This window comes from Coregonus clupeaformis, chromosome 1, assembly GCF_020615455.1.
Source record: "Coregonus clupeaformis isolate EN_2021a chromosome 1, ASM2061545v1, whole genome shotgun sequence".
In the NCBI taxonomy this organism is placed as follows: Eukaryota; Metazoa; Chordata; class Actinopteri; order Salmoniformes; family Salmonidae; genus Coregonus; species Coregonus clupeaformis.
Window position 1 is genome coordinate 41,323,732 of NC_059192.1, and position 19,685 is coordinate 41,343,416.

The 19,685-nt window shown below is 43.7% G+C and overlaps 2 protein-coding genes across 3 annotated transcripts; one reads left to right on the forward strand and one right to left on the reverse strand.

Annotated features, from left to right (window-relative positions):
- Positions 1 to 3,986: 3,986 nt before the first annotated feature.
- Positions 3,987 to 14,801, reverse strand: LOC121568718 (cytochrome c oxidase assembly protein COX15 homolog). The gene is made up of 9 exons (XM_041879120.2): positions 14,604 to 14,801; positions 11,075 to 11,262; positions 10,659 to 10,781; positions 9,929 to 10,115; positions 7,464 to 7,631; positions 7,237 to 7,318; positions 4,867 to 5,021; positions 4,532 to 4,645; positions 3,987 to 4,376 (listed from the first exon to the last, which is right to left on the reverse strand). The coding sequence occupies exons 1-9, from the start codon at positions 14,676 to 14,678 to the stop codon at positions 4,245 to 4,247; spliced, it is 1,224 nt and encodes a 407-aa protein (XP_041735054.1). The 5' UTR covers positions 14,679 to 14,801; the 3' UTR covers positions 3,987 to 4,244.
- cutc (cutC copper transporter homolog (E. coli)) lies at positions 14,347 to 19,496 on the forward strand. Of its 2 annotated transcripts, XM_041879130.1 has the most exons (10): positions 14,620 to 14,711; positions 14,932 to 15,083; positions 15,258 to 15,328; positions 17,305 to 17,364; positions 17,662 to 17,871; positions 18,036 to 18,071; positions 18,207 to 18,340; positions 18,612 to 18,639; positions 18,945 to 19,050; positions 19,199 to 19,496. In XM_041879130.1, the coding sequence occupies exons 3-10, from the start codon at positions 15,259 to 15,261 to the stop codon at positions 19,308 to 19,310; spliced, it is 756 nt and encodes a 251-aa protein (XP_041735064.1). In that variant the 5' UTR covers positions 14,620 to 14,711; positions 14,932 to 15,083; position 15,258; the 3' UTR covers positions 19,311 to 19,496. The 2 variants fall into 2 exon arrangements, with proteins under 2 accessions (XP_041735068.1, XP_041735064.1); XM_041879134.2 differs by lacking the exons at positions 14,620 to 14,711; positions 14,932 to 15,083; positions 15,258 to 15,328 and adding an exon at positions 14,347 to 14,546.
- Positions 19,497 to 19,685: the final 189 nt, after the last annotated feature.

Below are 19,685 nucleotides of genomic sequence, written 5' to 3' on the forward strand. Positions count from 1 at the left end.
CTTCACTCTCAACCCTACAAATATATATAATATGCCATCAGGTGGATCAAATAAAACAACAACAGTGGCATAAGCAATAATGTCCGTATTCTACCCTCTTTTACCTGCTTCTGGGGGTAGATAAAAGTTACCCCTAACCCACTGGCCCAGACTCCAATATTCCTACAGTCACATACTGATTAAGGTTAGGATTTAGTAGGATAACTGATCCTAGAACTCTGGTTAAGGCCAACTTCCACCTAGAGTGTATTATTAATCGGTTAACACCCTTGTTGTAATAACCTGAACTTTCTTCCAACACCAATACAGTATGTGTAACTTCTGATTTCTTTACATCTCCATTTTATCCACTTGAATGTTTTCACATATTCACATCTCTTTTTTGTGGGGGCGGGGGTGAGTGGTCTGGCTCCGATTGTCCCCTTGCAGGTGCCGTAGGTGAATTCCTGCCCTGACCACCAGTGAAACCTGTCTATACTCGCATGTACTGTGTCATAAAACAATGTTACCTACTAACCTGTTGTTACTGACCGTATCTAGTTATTTAGCTAGCCTCAACTGGTTGCATTGCATATTTAAGATGTGTATATTTTGTACAGAGACAATACAAATCACATTGCTATGCATCTTCTTGTGTGATGGGTTTTTTGTGATCATTTTGCTTCATTCGCAGTTTGCCTGGCTTTCACTATGTAACGACAGCCTATTCCTAAACTGTGTCCACTGAGAATGAAACAGCTACAAGTGTGGAATTATGAAGCTCTGAAAATACTGAGATGGTTAAATATTGCCTTTATTTAAAGAAGACAAGACATCTCGAGTAACAAAACAAACTCAAGATTTCAGATGTATTTATCACACACAGTCAATGACAATTCAACACGTGTCCTAAAGCAATATATAACAAATTATTTAATGTACAAAGATTGCCCTCCAGCCACTGTTCCAGGCTCAGATATGTCAGTATGCCTCAATCGTTCAGGTAAGGATTGGGGATTGGGTAACTGATCCTAGATCTGTGGTTACCTCAAGCATTTATATTCACCTCAGTATGAAAATACAGAAAATCAAGAGGCAGTGCATTGATCAGCAGAGACAGACAGAAGTCAAAGAATGAGAAATTCAATAAGTCCAAAGCATTCATGTCCTGTCCTTTTCAGAAGCAAAAGGCACACACACACACACACTTCCTATGTAGCCGTTAGTATTATGTAATTATTGTATGCAAGCCTTTAAAATGATCAGTTTATGTACCTTGATTGAAGGTACAGTGCCTTCAGAAAGTATTCATACCCCTTGACTTTTCCACATTTTGTGTTACAGCCAGAATTCAAAATAGATTAAATATATTTTTTTCCTCACCCATCTACACACAATACCCCATAATGACAAAGTGAAAACAAGTTTTTAGAAATTTTAGCAAAAGTATTCACACCAGAGTCAATACTTTGTAGAAGCATTTTTGGCGGCGATTACAGCTTTGCAAGTCATCTTGGGTAAGTCTATCAGTTTTGCACATCTGGATTTGGGGATTTTTCTCCCTCGCAGATTTTCTCAAGCTCTGTTAAGTTAGATGGGGAGCGGTAGTTTACAGCAATCGTCAAGTCATTCCACCGATTTTCAATGGAATTCAAGTATGGGCTTTGGCTGGGCCACTCATGGACTGGACATTCTTGTTCTGAAGCGATTCCAGCGTTGCTTTAGCTGTATGCTTGAGGTCATTGTCCTGTTGGACCGTAAATCTTGGGTGGTCTCAGAGCTCTACGGACAGATCCTTGGACATGCACGGTCAACTGTGAGACCTTATATAGACAGGTGTGTTTCTAAATCATGTCCAAACAATTGAATAAGCCACAGGTAGACTCCAATCAAGGATGATCAAAGGAAATTCAATGCACCGGAGCTCAACTTGGAGTGTCATAAGAAAGGGGTGTGAATACTTATGTAAACTAGATTTCTGTATTTAATTTTCAATCAATTTGCCAAAAAATTTTAAAAACATGTTTTCAGTTTGTCATTATGGGGTAATGTGTGTAAAGTGCATTCGGAAAGTATTCAGACCCCTTCACTTTTTCCACTTTACTTTATAGCCTTATTCTAAAATTGATGAAATAAATAAAACATCAATCTACACACAATTCCCCATATTGACAAAGTGAACAGGTTTTTAGAAATGTTTGCAAATGTATAAAAAATTAAAAACACTTTATTTCCATAAGTATTCAGACCCTTTGCTATGAGACTCGAAATTGAGCTCAAGTGCATCCTGTTTCTATTGATCATCCTTGAGATGTTTCTACAACTTGATTGGAGACCACCTATGGTAAATTCAATTGATTGGACATGATTTGGAAAGGCACACACCTGTCTATATAAGGTCCCACAGTTGACAGTGCATGTCAGAGCAAAAACCAAGCCATGAGGTCGAAGGAATTGTCCGTAGAGCTCCGAGACAGGATTGTGTCGAGGCACAGATCTGGGGGAGGGTACCAAAACATTTCTACAGCACTGAAGGTCCCCAAGAACACAGTGGCCTCCATCATTCTTAAATGGAAGAAGTTTGGAACCACCAAGACTCTGCCTAGAGCTGTGCCCGGCCAAACTGAGGAATATGGGGAGAAGGGCCTCGGTCAGGGAGGTGACCAAGAACCCAATGGTCACTGACAGAGCTCCAGAGTTCCTCTGTGGAGATGGGAGAACCTTCCAGAAGGACAACCATCTCTACAGCACTCCACCAATCAGGCCTTTATGGTAGAGTGGCCAGACGGAAGCCACTCCTCAGTAAAAGGCACATGACAGCCCACTTGGGGTTTGCCAAAAGGCACCAAAAGGACTCTCAGACCATGAGAAACAAGAATCTCTGGTCTGATAAAACCAAGATTGAACTCTTTGGCCTGAATGCCAAGTGTCACGTCTGGAGGAAACCAGGCACCACTCATCATCCCTACGGTGAAGCATGGTGGTGGCAGCATCATGCTGTGGGGGATGTTTTTCAGCGGCAGGGACTGGGAGACTGGTCAAGATGAATGGAGCAAAGTACAGAAAGATCCTTGATGAAAACCTGCTCCAGAGTGCTCAGGACCTCAGACTGGGGCAACGGTTCACCTTCAACAGGACAACGACCCTAAGCACACAGCCAAGACAACGCAGGAGTGGCTTCGGGACAAGTTTCTGAATGTCCTTGAGTGGCCCAGCCCGAGCATCTCTGGAGAGACCTGAAAATAGCTGTGAAGCGACGCTCCCCATCCAACCTGACAGAGCTTGAGAGGATCTGCAGAGAATGTTAAACTCCCAATATTCAGCTTCCTCTGAATACTTACGAAATGTGATAGTTTTTTTTTAAATATACATTTGCTAAAATTTCTAAACCTGTTTTTGCTGTCATTATGGGGTATTGTGTGTAGAAGAGCAAAAAAAAACAATTTAATCAATTTTAGAATAAGGCTGTAACGTAACAAAATTTGGAAAAAGTGAAGGGGTCTGAATACTTTCCGAATGCACTGTTGATGGGTGAGTTCTTTAAAAAAAAATGTTTATCCATCTTGAAATTCAGGCTGTAACAACAATGTGGATTAAGTCAAGGGGTATGAATACTTTCTGAAGGCATGAAAAAGTTCTAACATAGGATTTCGTTTTAGAATTTTTGCATTATAATTTCAGAATATTTCCATAATATGTCTGGCACTAATAGTGGAATTAGTGTGACACTCGCCTATTGATTTCTCCCGCCAGAGCGGCATCTGTTTTCAAACTTGGAAAGCTGATCTGACTTCCTGGTTGCTCAAATTCTACACTGTTCGCTCAATTTCAGTTCATAAATAGTCACTATCTAGTGACATTGAAATGACATTGGTCGTCAACTTGCATGAAGTCTGTTAGCTACAGTAATGTCTTTCAGTGAGATTTCTGAACTACAGGTGACTTACCTCCTGGCCCAACCACTGCAGGGGGAAAATGTAGTGAAATAAGCTAGAACATTCTTGCCATTGCATCAATCAAAACAACCTTTATATAATTGAATTCTAATGTTATGATAACTTCAAACACATGGAATGAGCTTGCAGCTTTGCAACATAGAAGTTCCCCAACATGGTATCAAAAGACCCAATCCATTGTTTTACAGAATGCTTCTCTCCTCTCTTCTCTTTTTTCCTTGAGCATCTTGTGAATATTCTTTTTTTAAATCTCTTTCCATGAGCTGGTTTGTCTCTCGAGGCCTAGTCGAGTCATAGCGAAGTGGACATCTACTTGGCCACCTTCCTGAGCTCTGCGAGGACCCAGATGGCCAATGAGAGCAGGGCGACAGAGCCTGACTGGTGGGTCGCTGCCAAGGGAGTGGGCACGTAAAGAAGCAAGGTGCTGATGCCCAGGGCAACCTGAGGATGGAAACACAGGGACAAACAGTCACAGAGGAAATTAACACCCATTGTACATACTGATTCCCATCAGCACTCTTCCCTCACGGATTTAAAAGCATCAGTGTAAAAGAAAGCATTGGTGTATGAAGTACTGTGTGTACGCGCGTGTGTACCTGTGCATAGGCCATAGCTGTAAGGCAGGAGATGGCAATCTTAGCTCTCCTAGGCAGCATCATCCTCCTGGAGAACATATAGAGACCTGTGATGGCCGTCAGAGACGAGATCGCCTGGAGGGAGAGGGAGGGAGTAAGAGTTATTGTTTAGTGGTCAGCTGTGCCTCAGGTGGTAGAGCACGGCGCTTGCAACGCCAGGATTGTGGGTTCGATTGCCACTGGGTCCACCCATACGTAAGCCGCTTTGTTTAGTAAAAGGTATGAAGTGCGAAGTCAATAATCTACACAAATAACAGAAATCAGATTAATAAAATGAGGCTGAGTGCGTTATGTACCAGAACTCGGTGGTCAAACTGAACAGTGGTGGGGTTCTCAAAGAAGTTCTTGAGTGTTGGAGAAAAAGCCAGTACGTCGTCAGGGATCCATCTGTCTCCCATCATAGGGAACGAGTTATACACCAACCCAGCATCCAGCCCTGCTACAAACGCACCTGTAACACACAAACACGGACACACATCATGGTCAGTCATGTTAGGGTTATTGGGGCTGGGTTGATATCAGTATCGTGGCAAGGAAACAAAACTAGGGACGGGACAATACCAGTATGGCGATACGCATTAGTATTGTGTCAAGGAAACAAAACATGAAGCGGATTTAACGTCTTTAGGAAAACAGCCGTAATGTTGGAAACATCATTATGTTTACATTGAAATGTTTTGTCATTTTGCAGACACTCTTATCCAAAGCAACAGATTTTTTAACTAGTTGGCTCGGGGATTCAAACCAGCAACCTTTCGGTTACTGGCCCAACGCTAGGCTACCTGCCGCCCGGTTGTCATCCAGAGTCACATTTATTTATTTTCCCTAAACAAAACAGATTATATTTATTTAGGAAAACAGCCCTAATGTTGGAAACAACATCTTAATGTTGTCATCCAGAATCACATTTATTCATTTTCCAAGCTTTAGCACACAATGTTTTACATAAAGGACCAAAATCGTGTTTTCATTTTTGCCATGGAAAAAATATGGCGATACTGGTATCGTCACAGCCTTACAAGTTACAGTGCCTTCGGAAAGTATTCAGACCCCTTGACTTTTTCCACATTTTGTTACGTTACAGCCTTAATCTAAAATGGATTAAATAAATAAAAATCCTCAGCAATCTACACACAATACCCCATAATGATGTTTTTAGAAATGTTTGCAAATGTATTACATTTTTTAAACAGAAATACCTTATTTTCATAAGTATTCAGACCCTTTGCTATGAAACTCGAAATTGAGCTCAGGTGCATCCTGTTTCCATTGATCATCCTTGATGTTTCTACAACTTGATTGGAGTCCACCTGCGGTCAATTCAATTGACTGGACATGATTTGGAAAGGCACACCTGTGTATATAAGGTCCCACAGTTGACAGTGCATGTCAGAGCAAAAAACATGCCATGAGGTCGAAGGAATTGTCCGTAGAGCTCCAAGACAGGATTGTGTCGAGACACAGATCTGGGGAAGGGTACCAAAACATTTCTGCAGCACTGAAGGTCCCCAAGAACACAGTGGCCTCCATCATTCTTAAATGGAAAAAGTTTGGAACCACCAAGACTCTTCCTAGAGCTGGCCGCCCAGCCAAACTGAGCAATCGGGGGAGAAGGGCCTTGGTCAGGGAGGTGACCAATAACCCGATTGTCACTCTGACAGCGCTCTAGTGTTCCTCTGTGGAGATGGAAGAACCTTCTAGAAGGAAAACCATCTCTGTAGCACTCCACCAATCAGGCCTTTATGGTAGAGTGGCCAGATGGAAGCCACTCCTCAGTAAAAAGGCACCTAAAGACTCAGACCATGAGAAACAAAATTCTCTGGTCTGATGAAACAAAGATTGAACTCTTTGGCCTGAATGCCAAGTGCCACGTCTGGAGAAAACCTGGCACCATCCCTACGGTGAAGCATGGTGGTGGCAGAATCATGCTGTGGGGATGTTTTTCAGCGGCAGGGACTGGGAGACTAGTCAGGATCGAGGCAAAGATGGAGCAAAGTAGAGAGATCCTTGATGAAAACCTGCTCCAGAGCTCTCAGGACATCAGACTGGGGCGAAGGTTCACCTTCCAACAGGACAACGACCATAAGCACACAGCCAAGACAACACAGGAGTGGCTTCGCATGTCCTTGCATGTTCTTGAGTGGCCCAGCCAGAGCCCGGACTTAAACCTGATTGAATATCTGTGCAGCAACGCTCCCCATCCAACCTGACAGAGCTTGAGAGGATCTGCAGAGAAGAATTGGGAGAAACTCCCCAAATACAGATGTGCCAAGCTTGTAGCGTCATACTCAAGAAGACTCGAGGCTGTAATTGCTGCCAAAGGTGCTTCAACAAAGTACTGAGTAAAGGGTCTGAAAACTTATGTAAACGTAATATTTCAGTTTTTTTATTTGTAATAAATTAGCTAACATTTCTAAAATCCAGTTTTTGCTTTGTCATTAAGGGATATTGTGTGTAGATTGATGAGGGGAAAAAACGAATTTAATCGATTTTAGAATAAGGCTGTAACCTAACAAAATGTGGAAAAAGTCAAGGGGTCTGAATACTTTGCAAAGGCACTGTATATACACAATCCACATCCAAACCTGTACAACCGCCCCTATGGCACACACACCACACACACACACACACACACACACACACCACACACACACACACACTACTACCTGAGAGTGCGGTGAGGAAGACCAATCCTACAGTGCCCTTAGCAAACCTCCTCAGCTGGTTCAGACGCTTAGTATTAGCCAACTAAGAATAGGGGGAGGGGACACGGATTAAAAACGTGATTAAAAAGATGCAAAGTTTGAGCTTTGAAGTGTGTGTGTGTGTGTGTGTGTGTGTGTGTGTGTGTGTGTGTGTGTGTGTGTGTGTGTGTGTGTGTGTGTTCCAGTACCTTGTGCGGCTCAACCATCAGTGTGAGTCCAGTCCATAGACTAGCACAGTAGAGCAGCAGAGCTGACCCTAGGTGAGCAGACAGGCGATACTGACTGACTCGGGGGACATCGTAGGACTCTGGCTTCTCCTCCAGACCACTCTTCACCATGTACCAGCCCAGGAGGCCCTACAGGAGGGAAATGGAAAGTGATGGGGAAACCATTTTAGAAGCCATGTACAGCTTAGGTTCTCAGACAGTCCCAGAACATTTGTGTACTGTATCATCTGGAAGAGGCAAATCCAGACCTGCCAACCACTTCAGCATTGTGGCTGCTCCCCACGACGGCGCGCCCACACTGCTCAAATCATAGGCAAATGCACCTTTTTTAGCCAAATAATGATAATAATAAATAATAATAATAATATGCCATTTAGCAGACGCTTTTATCCAAAGCGACTTACAGTCGTGCGTGCACACATTTTTGTGTATGGGTGGTCCCGGGGATCGAACCCACTACCTTGGCGTTACAAGCGCCGTGCTCTACCAGCTGAGCTACAGAGGACCATGATGTTGGCAGAAGACTGCCTCAGTAGGAATGATAGGCTATAGACTGTTATGGGTACTTGGTAATTGGCTGCTCTTCAGTAGCTAACTAGAAATATGTTTAAATGTACAATCAGGGCTCTCCCTAGGATTTTCGGACAAGGTGGTGCTGATGTAGGCCTAAGGTTGGGTAGGGGGGAGGTCCGGAGGTGGTCAGCATTTTCCTTTTTTTAACTGCCATTACCTGAAGCCTTAAATTATAGCAAACAAGTCTTGTGTTTGATCCTAAATGAAATTAAGGTGGTCTCCATGACACTTTCACATTTTCCTAGGTTACATTTAGGGGTAATGATTATTCTAATTAATAGGTGTCTTTATGTGGATAGTCTTGTGAAAATATAAACTGAATAATTCAATTACTGGATATAATGTAGTAGTCTAGCTTACTGTATGTTATTTGGAATACGGAGCAACTGAACTAGGCCTATATAAGCTTGTTTCAGATCTCCATTATCTCCTTCATATATACAGTCATTATCTCCATCCCTGACCAAATCCATCAAGTTAGGTCTGACTAATAGGCTACCATTCATTCAACATGCCTTGTTGACATTGGTGAACTGACTATTATCACATCATTAGCAGCCTACTGTTGACATACAGCTATATCAAGAGGACAGATCAAGAACCGATTAACTAACATAGACCTACTACTCTTCAACAGTCTAACATAGCTCTCTGAAGGACGGTATTAGCGGAACAGCTTTCTCTGCCATGTCTGTTTCCATTCACGCGGCGACGCGCACTGAACTATCGCAACACCACACGTTACTCATCAATGCGCTCGCTACCGTTGCAGAGATCAAAGCATGTTTGGCAAGAAAGTGTTCTCGTTTAGTTGACTAAACGCTGTAGCTAACTACCTTTGTCGTAATGCCGCCTTAGCTAAGGAGCAAACTACTAAATAATTGTGGTTATGTGCTTGACTAACAGAAATTGCCTCGCCCAAGTCCTCTGAATAGCTCCAACTTCAGACGGTTGAGTCAAAAACCAATGTGCCAACTAGAAGCCTATTTTTGCATATTTTAGTGTTGTTTTTCGTACCAGCGTATTTTGACCTCAAATTGTGTGCATGGTACGCAAAATGCCTGCAGGTTGGCAGGTCTGCGAATCCACAGTGCTTCAGTACTCTTCCATTCTCTTCATAGATCTGTTGACCTATCCTTTCCCTCTCACTCTGAGGGGGTTAGATTAATCTCGCCTGGGCGCCCGTGTAGGTGTGTTTTGCACCGGCTGAAAGTTGATTGCATTCGATGTGGAACCGGGCTGCCTCCCGGGTGTGAGCCATTTGTCCTGCTCTGTCTGATGGCGAAGTCGGCTCAAAACAAAGTGGCGTAATTAGGCACGTGTAGTAATTAGTAGGATTCTGTGTTTTCCCGTGCAAAGTGATTGCTTTTGATAAACACGCTTTATCTGCCTCCCCAATGAAAACTAGTTAAATTCACCCATTTATTTTATGGAAAAGAGATGTACGTTTCTGGACGATGCACCATGCTGCCTTGTTGACATCATGATCAAGCGGCGCAGATTGCTATTCGATTTGAGAAGGGCGCTCCTCCCTCCCCGCTTTCGCCCATGGCAAGACGGGCCATCCCAGGGCCAGCATAAAATAACTCCCTCTCTCACCCTCCATCACATCCTTGTTTGCCTGGAAGAAAATAAATCCCAGTATACGTCCCCATCTGTTGAACCATCGTGTGCTCGCTCTCGCTTTCTCTTTCTCCCTCTCCCTCACTTCATCCTCCAACCCTCCCTCCATTCCATCCTCTCTTACCTGGAAGATGACAAAATCTACAGTCTCAGTGCGCATCCCTTCATAAATTTGTTGAACTATAATTTCCTCTCTGTTTCTCCCCCCCATTCCATCCTCTCTCGCTTACCTGAAAGAACACAAATCCACAGAGTCCCAGTGCGCGTCCCTTCATAGATCTGTTGAAGTAGCCTTTCTTCCAGAAGTAGATGGTGGGGAGGACATAGGCCAGCCCTACCAGCCTGCCCCACATCCTGTGGCCCCACTCCATGTAGAAGATGAACTTAAACTCTGGTAGAGTCATGTCATGGTTCATTCTGGAGAAACACAGAGTGGACAGTGAGTCAACAATGAGATGAGTTGTCAAAAAAGTTAACAAGTTTGCAACAAGCTTATTTGACAGAAAGGCTCGCTATTCTAAAGTGATTCCCAGGTGAAATTAAAACTAACGCTATGGTTTGAGATTGTTCATTCCTTTAGCATCTTACGAGGACATTTGGAGGACCTTTGTTTTTTAAGGCAGCTAGAAATTGAGCGTTTTCACACCACTGTCGAGTATCTTAGAAAGGTCAGAAACAGGTTCTTAAAGGGATACTGCAATAGAATGCTAGCGTACCTGTAGACTTCCAGTCATTGCTCTAACACTAGTTAGCATTGGCTCGCAAAACTACTGCTAACTTCCTTCATACTGCACGTGGAGACAAAAAATGGTATCCACGAGTTCATCAAACTATGTCTAAGTAGAAAAACAGGAGAATCTCCCAGTATCCCTTTAAAACATAATTATACATGTTCTGTTGATGTAGCCTTTGAGGTAGCCAAACTATCGAGACAGATAGAGACAGGCCAGGCATACTCACATTTTGAACTCTGGGAACTGCCGGTACTTGGCAAACTCAGCCTCCCACTCGGCCCGAGTCTGAGGAGGCTTCATCTCTCTCACCAGGTGCCAGTCTACCATGGAGAGCCCTGACTCCGTCAGCCTGGATAGGGAGAACACACACAAACAGTATCTCTCAATACAATACATTACGTAGGAGATGTGATTGCAGTGAGAGTCGTCTTCACACACATTACAGCTAACTAGCTAGGTCTTGCAGCTCCAAGTAAGGCATTTATCCTGCAGGATCAATAACAAGAGCCATTTTTCATCTCGCATTAAATCAAAGTAGACACATACTCGGTTGTAATTCCCTTGAACACTGAAGATCCATCCAATGTGGTTACAACTACAGTACATAACACACTGCTTCACTTCCATGATGTGTTGCATTACCTTGTGACACCTCCCAACACCACTGCCCCGACCACCAGTCCACTGCAGCCCAACAGCCACCGGCCGAGGATCCGATTGGTGGCCGCGTTGGGGACTGTAGCTGCCGCTGGAGCTGTGTTGGCTCCTGCCTCTGCTGTGATGGAGTGCTGGCTTCTCTTCACCAGCCATTGCCGCAAATGAGGAGTCCGCTGTTGTTATGGAAGACAGGGATGTTAGAGCTTCCGCTATAAAACATTAGGAACACCTGCTCTTTCCATGACAGACTGACCAGGTGAAAGCTATGATCCCTTATTGATGTCACCTGTTAAATCTAACAGTGTAGATAAAGGAGAGGAGACAGGTTAAAGTTTGTGTATGTGCCATTCAGAGGGTGAATGGGCAAGACAAAAGTTAAGTGCCTTTGAACAGGGTATGGTAGTTGGTGCCAGGCGACCGGTTTGAGTGTGTCAAGAACTGCAATGCTGTTGGGTTTTTCATGCTCAACAGTTTACTGTATGTATCAAGAATGGTCCACCACCCAAAGGACATCCAGCCAACTTGACAACTGTGGGAAGCATTGGAGTCATCATGGGCCTGTGGAAGGCTTTTGACACCTTGTAGGGTACATGACCCGACGAATTGAGGCTGTTCTGAGGGCAAAAGGGATGCAACTCAATATTAGGAAGGTGTTCCTAATGTTTTGTACACTTAGTGTACATACCATGCACAATTTTGACATAGCGGAAGATACATACTGAATTTATACTGTATTTAAAAAATGTAACCCCTTTTTCTCCCCAATTTCGTGATATCCAATTGCGATCTTGTCTCATCGCTGCAAGGTCGAATCATGCGTCCTCCGAAACATGACCCCCCAAGCCACGCTGCTTCTTAACACCCACTCGCTTAACCCGGAAGCCAGCCAATGTGTCGGAGGAAACACCGTTCAACTGACAACTGAAGTCAGCTTGCAGGCGCCCGGCCCGCCACAAGGAGTCGCTAGAGCACGATGAGCAAAGGAAAGCCCCCCGGACAAACCCTTCCCTAACGCGGACGATGCTGGAGTAATTGTACGCCACCCTTTGGGACTCCCGATCACGGCCGGCTGTGACACAGCCCGGGATCGAACCCCAGGCTGTAGTGATGCCTCAACACTGCGATGCAGTGCCTTAGACCGCTGCGCCACTCGGGAGGCCCCTGTTTCTCATACTAAGATGGACCAAGATGTGTTGCTTTTACACATATTTGTTCATTGGTTTTGCAAGAGTCGGTTGATTGGTCAGTTCATTGGTTTTGCAATATGTTGATTGATTCAAAGAGTAAGAATTGGACGCAATGTCTAACCCAAAATATAAGCTTGTTTTATAATATTTTTGCTAAATAATATAAGTGTACAAAAAAAATATTAGTTGGTTGCGTAAATAATGATTACTAAATGTTACATAAAATGGAAATATTAAATCCAAATGGAAACCCCTTTGTTAATATGTATTGGCAATAATTAACTTAATAGTGAGGCATGGAATAATTAAAAACAAATATATTTTGTCATGCTGGATGTTTGAAATATGAGTAGGTATGACGATTCGAGTCATGCTGCTTCAGTAGTGGAATAAAAACAATTAGCACTTGAGTGTTGTAAAGAAATACTGTGTTCATAGACCAATTTTTTATACAGCGTCCATGCATATAGGCTGCAGGTACATTGAAATTAAATAGTTTTCAAGTCATTGAAACAACGACCTGAAAATGGCGTCCTTTCAACTTTCACTGTCAACCAAAACTGAGCGTAGATTGGACGTCAGGCAGTCGTCTTTTCAACAACATTTTGCTAGGTGGGATGCCTCTACTGCCATTCATTCCAATTAGACTGGTTTTGGATTTCTGCCTGACCAAGATGGCTGCCATTTCCACCCCATTATGGAACTTTGACGGTTTATGACATAACCCCTCTAGTAATTTAATATGATTTCTATAGATGTGGTAAGTGAAATTTCCTTTCATAGGAAGGCGGGGGCCAATTTCCTGAATCTCAACATAGTACTCGTCGGGTGATTAGTTTAGCCTTCTTGGTTGCGTGACGTCTCTCTGACCCCTTACTAAAAAATAACGGACAATTTCTCTCTGAAACCAGTAGTAACCACCAACTGCTCATGCCGGCGGCACGAGCTAGCTAAACAGAAGTCTCTGTAGAGCATCTGTGTGACGTCACACACTCAAGAAGGCTCAACCAATCACACGATGGGTTCTATGTCGAGACTCATGACTATTCATGAAATTGCCCCTTCCACAGAGTAGCATAATTTTCCAGAGAACGCATAGAGCGCCGAGTTGATTATCCCTTTTATACCACAGCTATAATTTAACACATTTGCAGGTAGAAATGTGTTCAACATTCACTGAAGTAGCTAGCACAGTTACTAGATAGCTAAAGTAGTTGCCTTGGTAACCAAACAAACCTGCTAGTTTAGCTAACCAAACCATCAGTCCTAGCTTGCTATAATGAAAATAGAATTCAACAATGAAAATGTTTTCAATTCGACTTATGCTTCAAAGGCAGCTCAAACATAGAACATGCAAGAATGAACTATAGCCATTGAATTCTACTGTGCTGATATACCGTGCGTTATAGGGAATTATAAACTGGTTGGTTCAATCCCTGAATGCTGCTGATTGGCTGACAATGTTGCTACATAAGACAAATCGAGGATGTCGGTCATATTTACTCTCGTCCATCTGACTGCGCAATCCACTAATGCTCGCTCTAGAATGCCGTTTAAGCCAATCAGAAACAAGTATTCAACAATGCCATGGTATAATTGTGTATTTCACACTGTTGTGGTAAAAATCTGAGTATAACGCTTGTATGGATGTCAACCCCAACACATGTTAATGTCATCGTCACCAATCAACTGCGTTGCAGTTAAAAACGACTGACTCCCACCACCGATTCCTGTATGCTAGCTATGCTACCAGTTTATATAAACGTGAGTTAGCATTTAGCAGTCACTTCTTCTAAACCTGAAAAGGAACAACTTCTAAATGTTATGCAGCGAAAAACAGCCACATATCCAAATGTGACTTTAGTAACCACATTGTGGGCGTTACACAATACATCAATCATGACGAATATCCACTTTGTTAGATCAAATCTGTTTAATGTGCGCCAAACCGGCGTCCTTGTTCAATACCCCACGGTCTGCGTTCCATAACCCTCTTTAGTTACCGCATTTTTGCTTCCTTCACCTTGGAGTGGAATTTATGCCGCGTTCAAAAAAACTGGGAACTCCGAACACTCCGACTTCAGTGCGTTCAAGACAACTGGGAACTCAGGTGAAAAACCAGGTCAACTGGGGGAAATGGTTTTGAACGGTCATCCAACTCTGAAGTCGGGTATCTTTCTACAGCTCCGACTTTCCGACCTGAAGATCACTTTGTTCCAAGTTGTCTTGAAAATAGCAAGAAATGAAACCCACTTTCCGACATGATGCAGGTTGGTCAGCCATGATAACGTTAGCAGCTTGCTAGCTAGTCCATGTCCTCTACTTACATTGCTCTGCTGAAATCCTCTCCCAGCATTTCGACAGCTACACGAAACCAACGTCCTTAACGAAGGGAGCAGCATTCTTATTTCAAATGGTCCTCTCACTCAACAGCGGTAGGAATACGGGACTTCGATAAAAAAAAATTACACAACCGTGTTTCCTAACAGAGCCATGCATTTCAACTCTGACCTCTGACGTCACATTGATGCTACGCAAATAACATTTTACAGTTGTACTATTTAAAACATTTGTAAAATAAAACAAAAATGTATTGATACTTGTGGATAAAAACCCATATTCAATCAACTATTTCTATGATTGATATTTCACCAGGACGACTAATCGATCACAGATAGGGCAAAACAGATGAGCATGGCCGATGTCCGAATGAAGATTGAATCTTGACTACTAGTGAAGGCTGAAACGGTGGAGAGTTGACGCACACATATAACAAGGAGCTAGTTATACAAATCTTTGGTTGACGGGTAGGTAAACACGGAAGTCGAAACTTGAAATTGCTTAAAAGTCTGGTATTTGTCGACATATACTGTGTGAATTGATTTTGAGTACACCAGTCTGGCATTTCGTGGAAACAATCTATTTATCACCCTCCCTGTGTGTGTGTGTGTGTGTGTGTGTGTGTGTGTGTGTGTGTGTAGGATGGCAGAGGGCTTTTTGATGGAGGTGTGTGTGGACAGTGTGGAGTCTGCCATCAACGCCGAGGGGGGAGGTAGGCTACGCTGCTATAGTGTAAACGAACCTCCCCTAAGTGAAGCCGTCTGTATCCAGTCACCTTTCGCTGACTTTAGACCAGGACTCTCCCATACTGTTCCTGGAGAGATACCCTCCTGTAGGTTTTCAATCCAACCCCAGCTGTATCTAACCTGATTCATCTTATCAACCAGCTAATTATTTTAATCAGGTGCATTAGATTAGAGTTGGGGCTGCGCTTGCCGAAGAGGAGTAGACTTGTGACGCTGAAAACAGTTTGTTAAATGTTATTTGCCTCATCAAAAATATGACAAGGCTGGCCTGTGTTTGAGTGTGAGAAAGGGCTTGACAACGCGCTCGGGTTGGAAATGGCAGCGAGTAGTGTGGACGAAATGGAGAAAAGGTTGGAGAAGCAACAGCTGTGCTGGAATGCGAACAATATGGGTGTCAGTTCTGATGATATGGAGAGGGAGGATTAGGGTCAAGGAACTGAATGGTCTGGAGTGGAAAGACATAGGAAGAAGAGTGATCATAAAGAGGGCCAAAGTAGGAAGCAAGAGTGTGACCGGACCTTCTCAAATACTATTTGAGTAACCCTTCTTTAGACCATAAAAATGATAGAGCCAAAAGCAAAGTGATATACTGTCCTTTATTCCGCAATGGTGAACATTGCTTCCCTTTATTTCATAACACACTATCCTGCTCAAAGGTCACTTTCAAATAACATATGTCTGTGGGTGTTCCTCAATATACATACTACCGTGCTTCGAGCACGGGAGCGTCGGAGCATGAGGGTCAGGGTCAGGGTCAGGGGATGTTGACGGTCAGGGGAGACGGGCCGATGGATACGTTTGCCAATTATCCAAAATCCAGATGTGCACTAAAATCCAGTTTGGTTTCGTTCTCCACGGATCAGTTTGGCCAAATCAAAGTATGCGAAACGGAGCCACGGAGGGCGCTTCTCGTTCGCGTACTCCGTTTGTACATATTTTGAAGCATGCATCCGTGCAAGCTTCAACGGAAAGTATGCACAGAAATATGATGTACCTACGTAAAAAAAAAAACAATGCAACATTTATTGAAATCAATAGTCGACATTATTTGATCCGAAGTGAGAGAAAATAAACTGACTTCGGAATGAAATGTTGGCCATTCACATATCATATATTGCCTGACTACAACATTGTATCGTGATACGTTGATGAATGTATACTGTGTTAATTTTGGCATTACCCACTGACGTGTGCGTAGATCGAAAGCCCAGTAAGTCAATAGGGCTAACTGGCTAGCTAGCTACGAAGAATTGGTAGCTAGCTACCCACAAAGAATTGACAGCTAGTCATTGACCTTGCGTAACATTAGTTTAAAGTAGAGTTTGCCTGTTAATAAACTAGCTGGCTACCTAAAATATTTTCAATTCACATTTAGCTAGCTGATCATTTTGAAGTTAAACGTTTGCTTTGTGTATATCTTGTTTTGTCTTGCCATTATCCTGGCTGGAAGAAGGTTCAGTGAATGGGGATGTACAGCGTTAGCTAATACAGTAGGGGGAGTGATAGTGGATGCTCAATGTAATATTTTATGCGTTCTCCACTCTCTCGTCCTCACAAGAACGTACTCACGAGAACATCCTAGGAGAATGCACTCGGAGCATGAGAGTGTGGAGCACGATAGTATGCATATTGAGAAACACCCTGTATGGCTGTTGCAAACTTTGTTTAACATTATCCTTGCCACGGGTGTGCAATAATATCTATCTGCGGACTGCAGACACTACACGCTAGCTAGGTAGTGCTAGTTACCTAGCTTGTGCTAACTTGCATGTGCTAGCTAGGGTGGACAACGCTAGCTACCACACATGTCTGCTGGAGCCAGACCCTATTGAACCCAACTCTCGCGTGGCGTAACTTGGTAGGCGCGGTGTGTAGTTGATCGTCACTACACACCGTGGTCCGCAGGTAGACCCTACTCAGGGTGTGTGTTTATAACCCACAGGTGCTGGTCGGCTGGAGCTGTGTTCTAGTCTACTAGAGGGAGGAATCACGCCCAGTATAGGTGAGAGTGAGACCGCACACCTAGCATACATAAACCAACAGCCTGCATATGGGTAAACCCATACAGATCTCAATTCATGTCTATGGGTGTCTGTCAATGGATGGCATAAAATATTGCGTTCATGTAGCGCTTTTCACTGTCTCAAAGTGCTTTATGTTGTATGAAGGTAGTGTTTGCACATGGTAATGAAAAGGCTGTAGTATTGTCTTCAGAATTCATTTGAAAAGTTATGAAAATTATCAATGCTGTGTTGTAACCTCTCTTCCCCCTATTTCTCCATCACTTGGTTTGGCCCAGGTCTGCTGCAAGTGGTGAAGCAGTATGTGCGTATCCCGGTCTATACCATGATTCGTCCCCGCGGGGGGGATTTCCTGTACTCTGACTGGGAAGTGGAGGTGATGAGAAAGGACATTGAGCTGGTGAAGAGTCATGGGGCAGATGGACTGGTGCTGGGAGCTCTGACTGAGGATGGGAGAATAGACGCTGAACTCTGTATGGAATTGCTAGGTAGGAGTGTGTGCGTGAGTTCATGCGATTTAAGTGGGCACAGAATCTTGGCCCTGCCATCTGAGGATCCTGGGATTTTTGAGCAAGCGTTTGAAAATCGACAGAAACTGTCAGTGATGCTGATTCTCATTTTATCCAATTCATTCCCTCTCTCTCGCCACCAGCTGTTTCTCGTCCTCTACCTGTTACTTTCCACAGAGGTAAAACACAAAACAGCTTCCTATGGTTTCATGACTGATTGTTTGGTCTGGTCTTGGTGACATTTATGTTAAGACATAGACTGACACATGAAAGAGAATTGACCACAACCCTGACCTTTGATTGCTGTGTTTTAGCCTTTGACATGGTGCACGACCCCGTGGTTGCCTTGGAGACGCTGGTGTCTTTGGGGTTTGAGCGTGTTCTGACCAGCGGCTGTGACTGTTCAGCTCTGGAGGGACTGCCTCTCATCAAACGCCTGGTGGAACAGGTGAGAGTCTGGAACAATTGACAGGGATCCAATCCTAAAACGTACTCTTCCTGCCCAGTCCCAAAACAATCCGAAACCCCCTCCACACAGCGTGCATCTCAATAGTCTGAAGAGTCCTCCCATTCACCTTCGGAGAACTAGATTTCAAAACTAATTCCACAGCTTATTCATCCAACCTATCATGTCAGCTGTCTTGCCCCTCTGTCCCCTTACATGTTTTCTGATCTGTCCTTTTCTGCTTTTTCACCAAACCTGTCTTTTTATCCAACAGGCTAAAGGGAGAATAACCATTATGCCTGGTAAGTGCCCTACAGTTTTGTTTAAGTCAAGTGAATTCCCCTTTTCAGCCGATCATCACTGGATACTGCATACAAGTCTGCAGTATATAATAATAATATATATAATATGCCATTTAGCAGACGCTTTTATCCAAAGCGACTTACAGTCATGCGTGCATACATTTTTTGTGTATGGGTGGTCCCGGGGATCGAACCCACTACCTTGGCGTTACAAGCGCCGTGCTCTACCAGCTGAGCTACAGAGGACCACGTAACAATGTACCTAATGTTCTTATCTTTCTAATATGTGTGTGTGACTGTTCTAGGAGGGGGTATCACAGAGCGGAATCTCCAGAGGATTCTAGAAGGTTCTGGGGTTCTGGAGTTCCATTGTTCTGCTCGCTCCAGTAAGGACTCTGCCATGAAGTTCAGGTGAGTCCTTGCCACTGTGCTGCAGCTTGCTGTGTGGAGTTTTCAGCCCGTTTACCCATAAAGCACATTGTGACAATGCTTGTAGTTAAAAGTGCTACATAAATTAAATTAGTACTAATTTATTAGTTCTGTCTTCTCTCCCCTGCAGAAACTCCTGTGTGAACATGGGCGCCTCACTGACAGCTCCCGAGTACGGCCTGAAGGTGGCAGACGTGAGCAAAGTCCGCTCTCTGAACGCTATAGCCAAGAACACCCTGTAGCGACAACACGCAGACAAGCACATGCACACCTGAACTCCCTGTATGGCTGCTGGACAGCTGTCCTCAGCCCCTTTGGGTAGCAGGTCCTACTGCTCCTATTGAGCCTGACCCAAAAATAGTGCACTATATAGGGAATAGGGCAGGGCTCTCCTACCCTGTTCCTGGAGAGCTACCATCCTGTAGGTTTTCGCTCCAACCCTAATCTAGCTCACCTGATTCTAATAATTAGCTGGTTTATAAGCTGAATCAGGTAAATTACAACTGGGGTTGGATTGAAAACCTACAGGAGGGTAGCTCTCCAGGAACAGGGTTGGAGAGCCCTGGAATATGGTGAAATTTGGAAGCTAATCAATGGGTTTTTGTAGTCATTTCTAA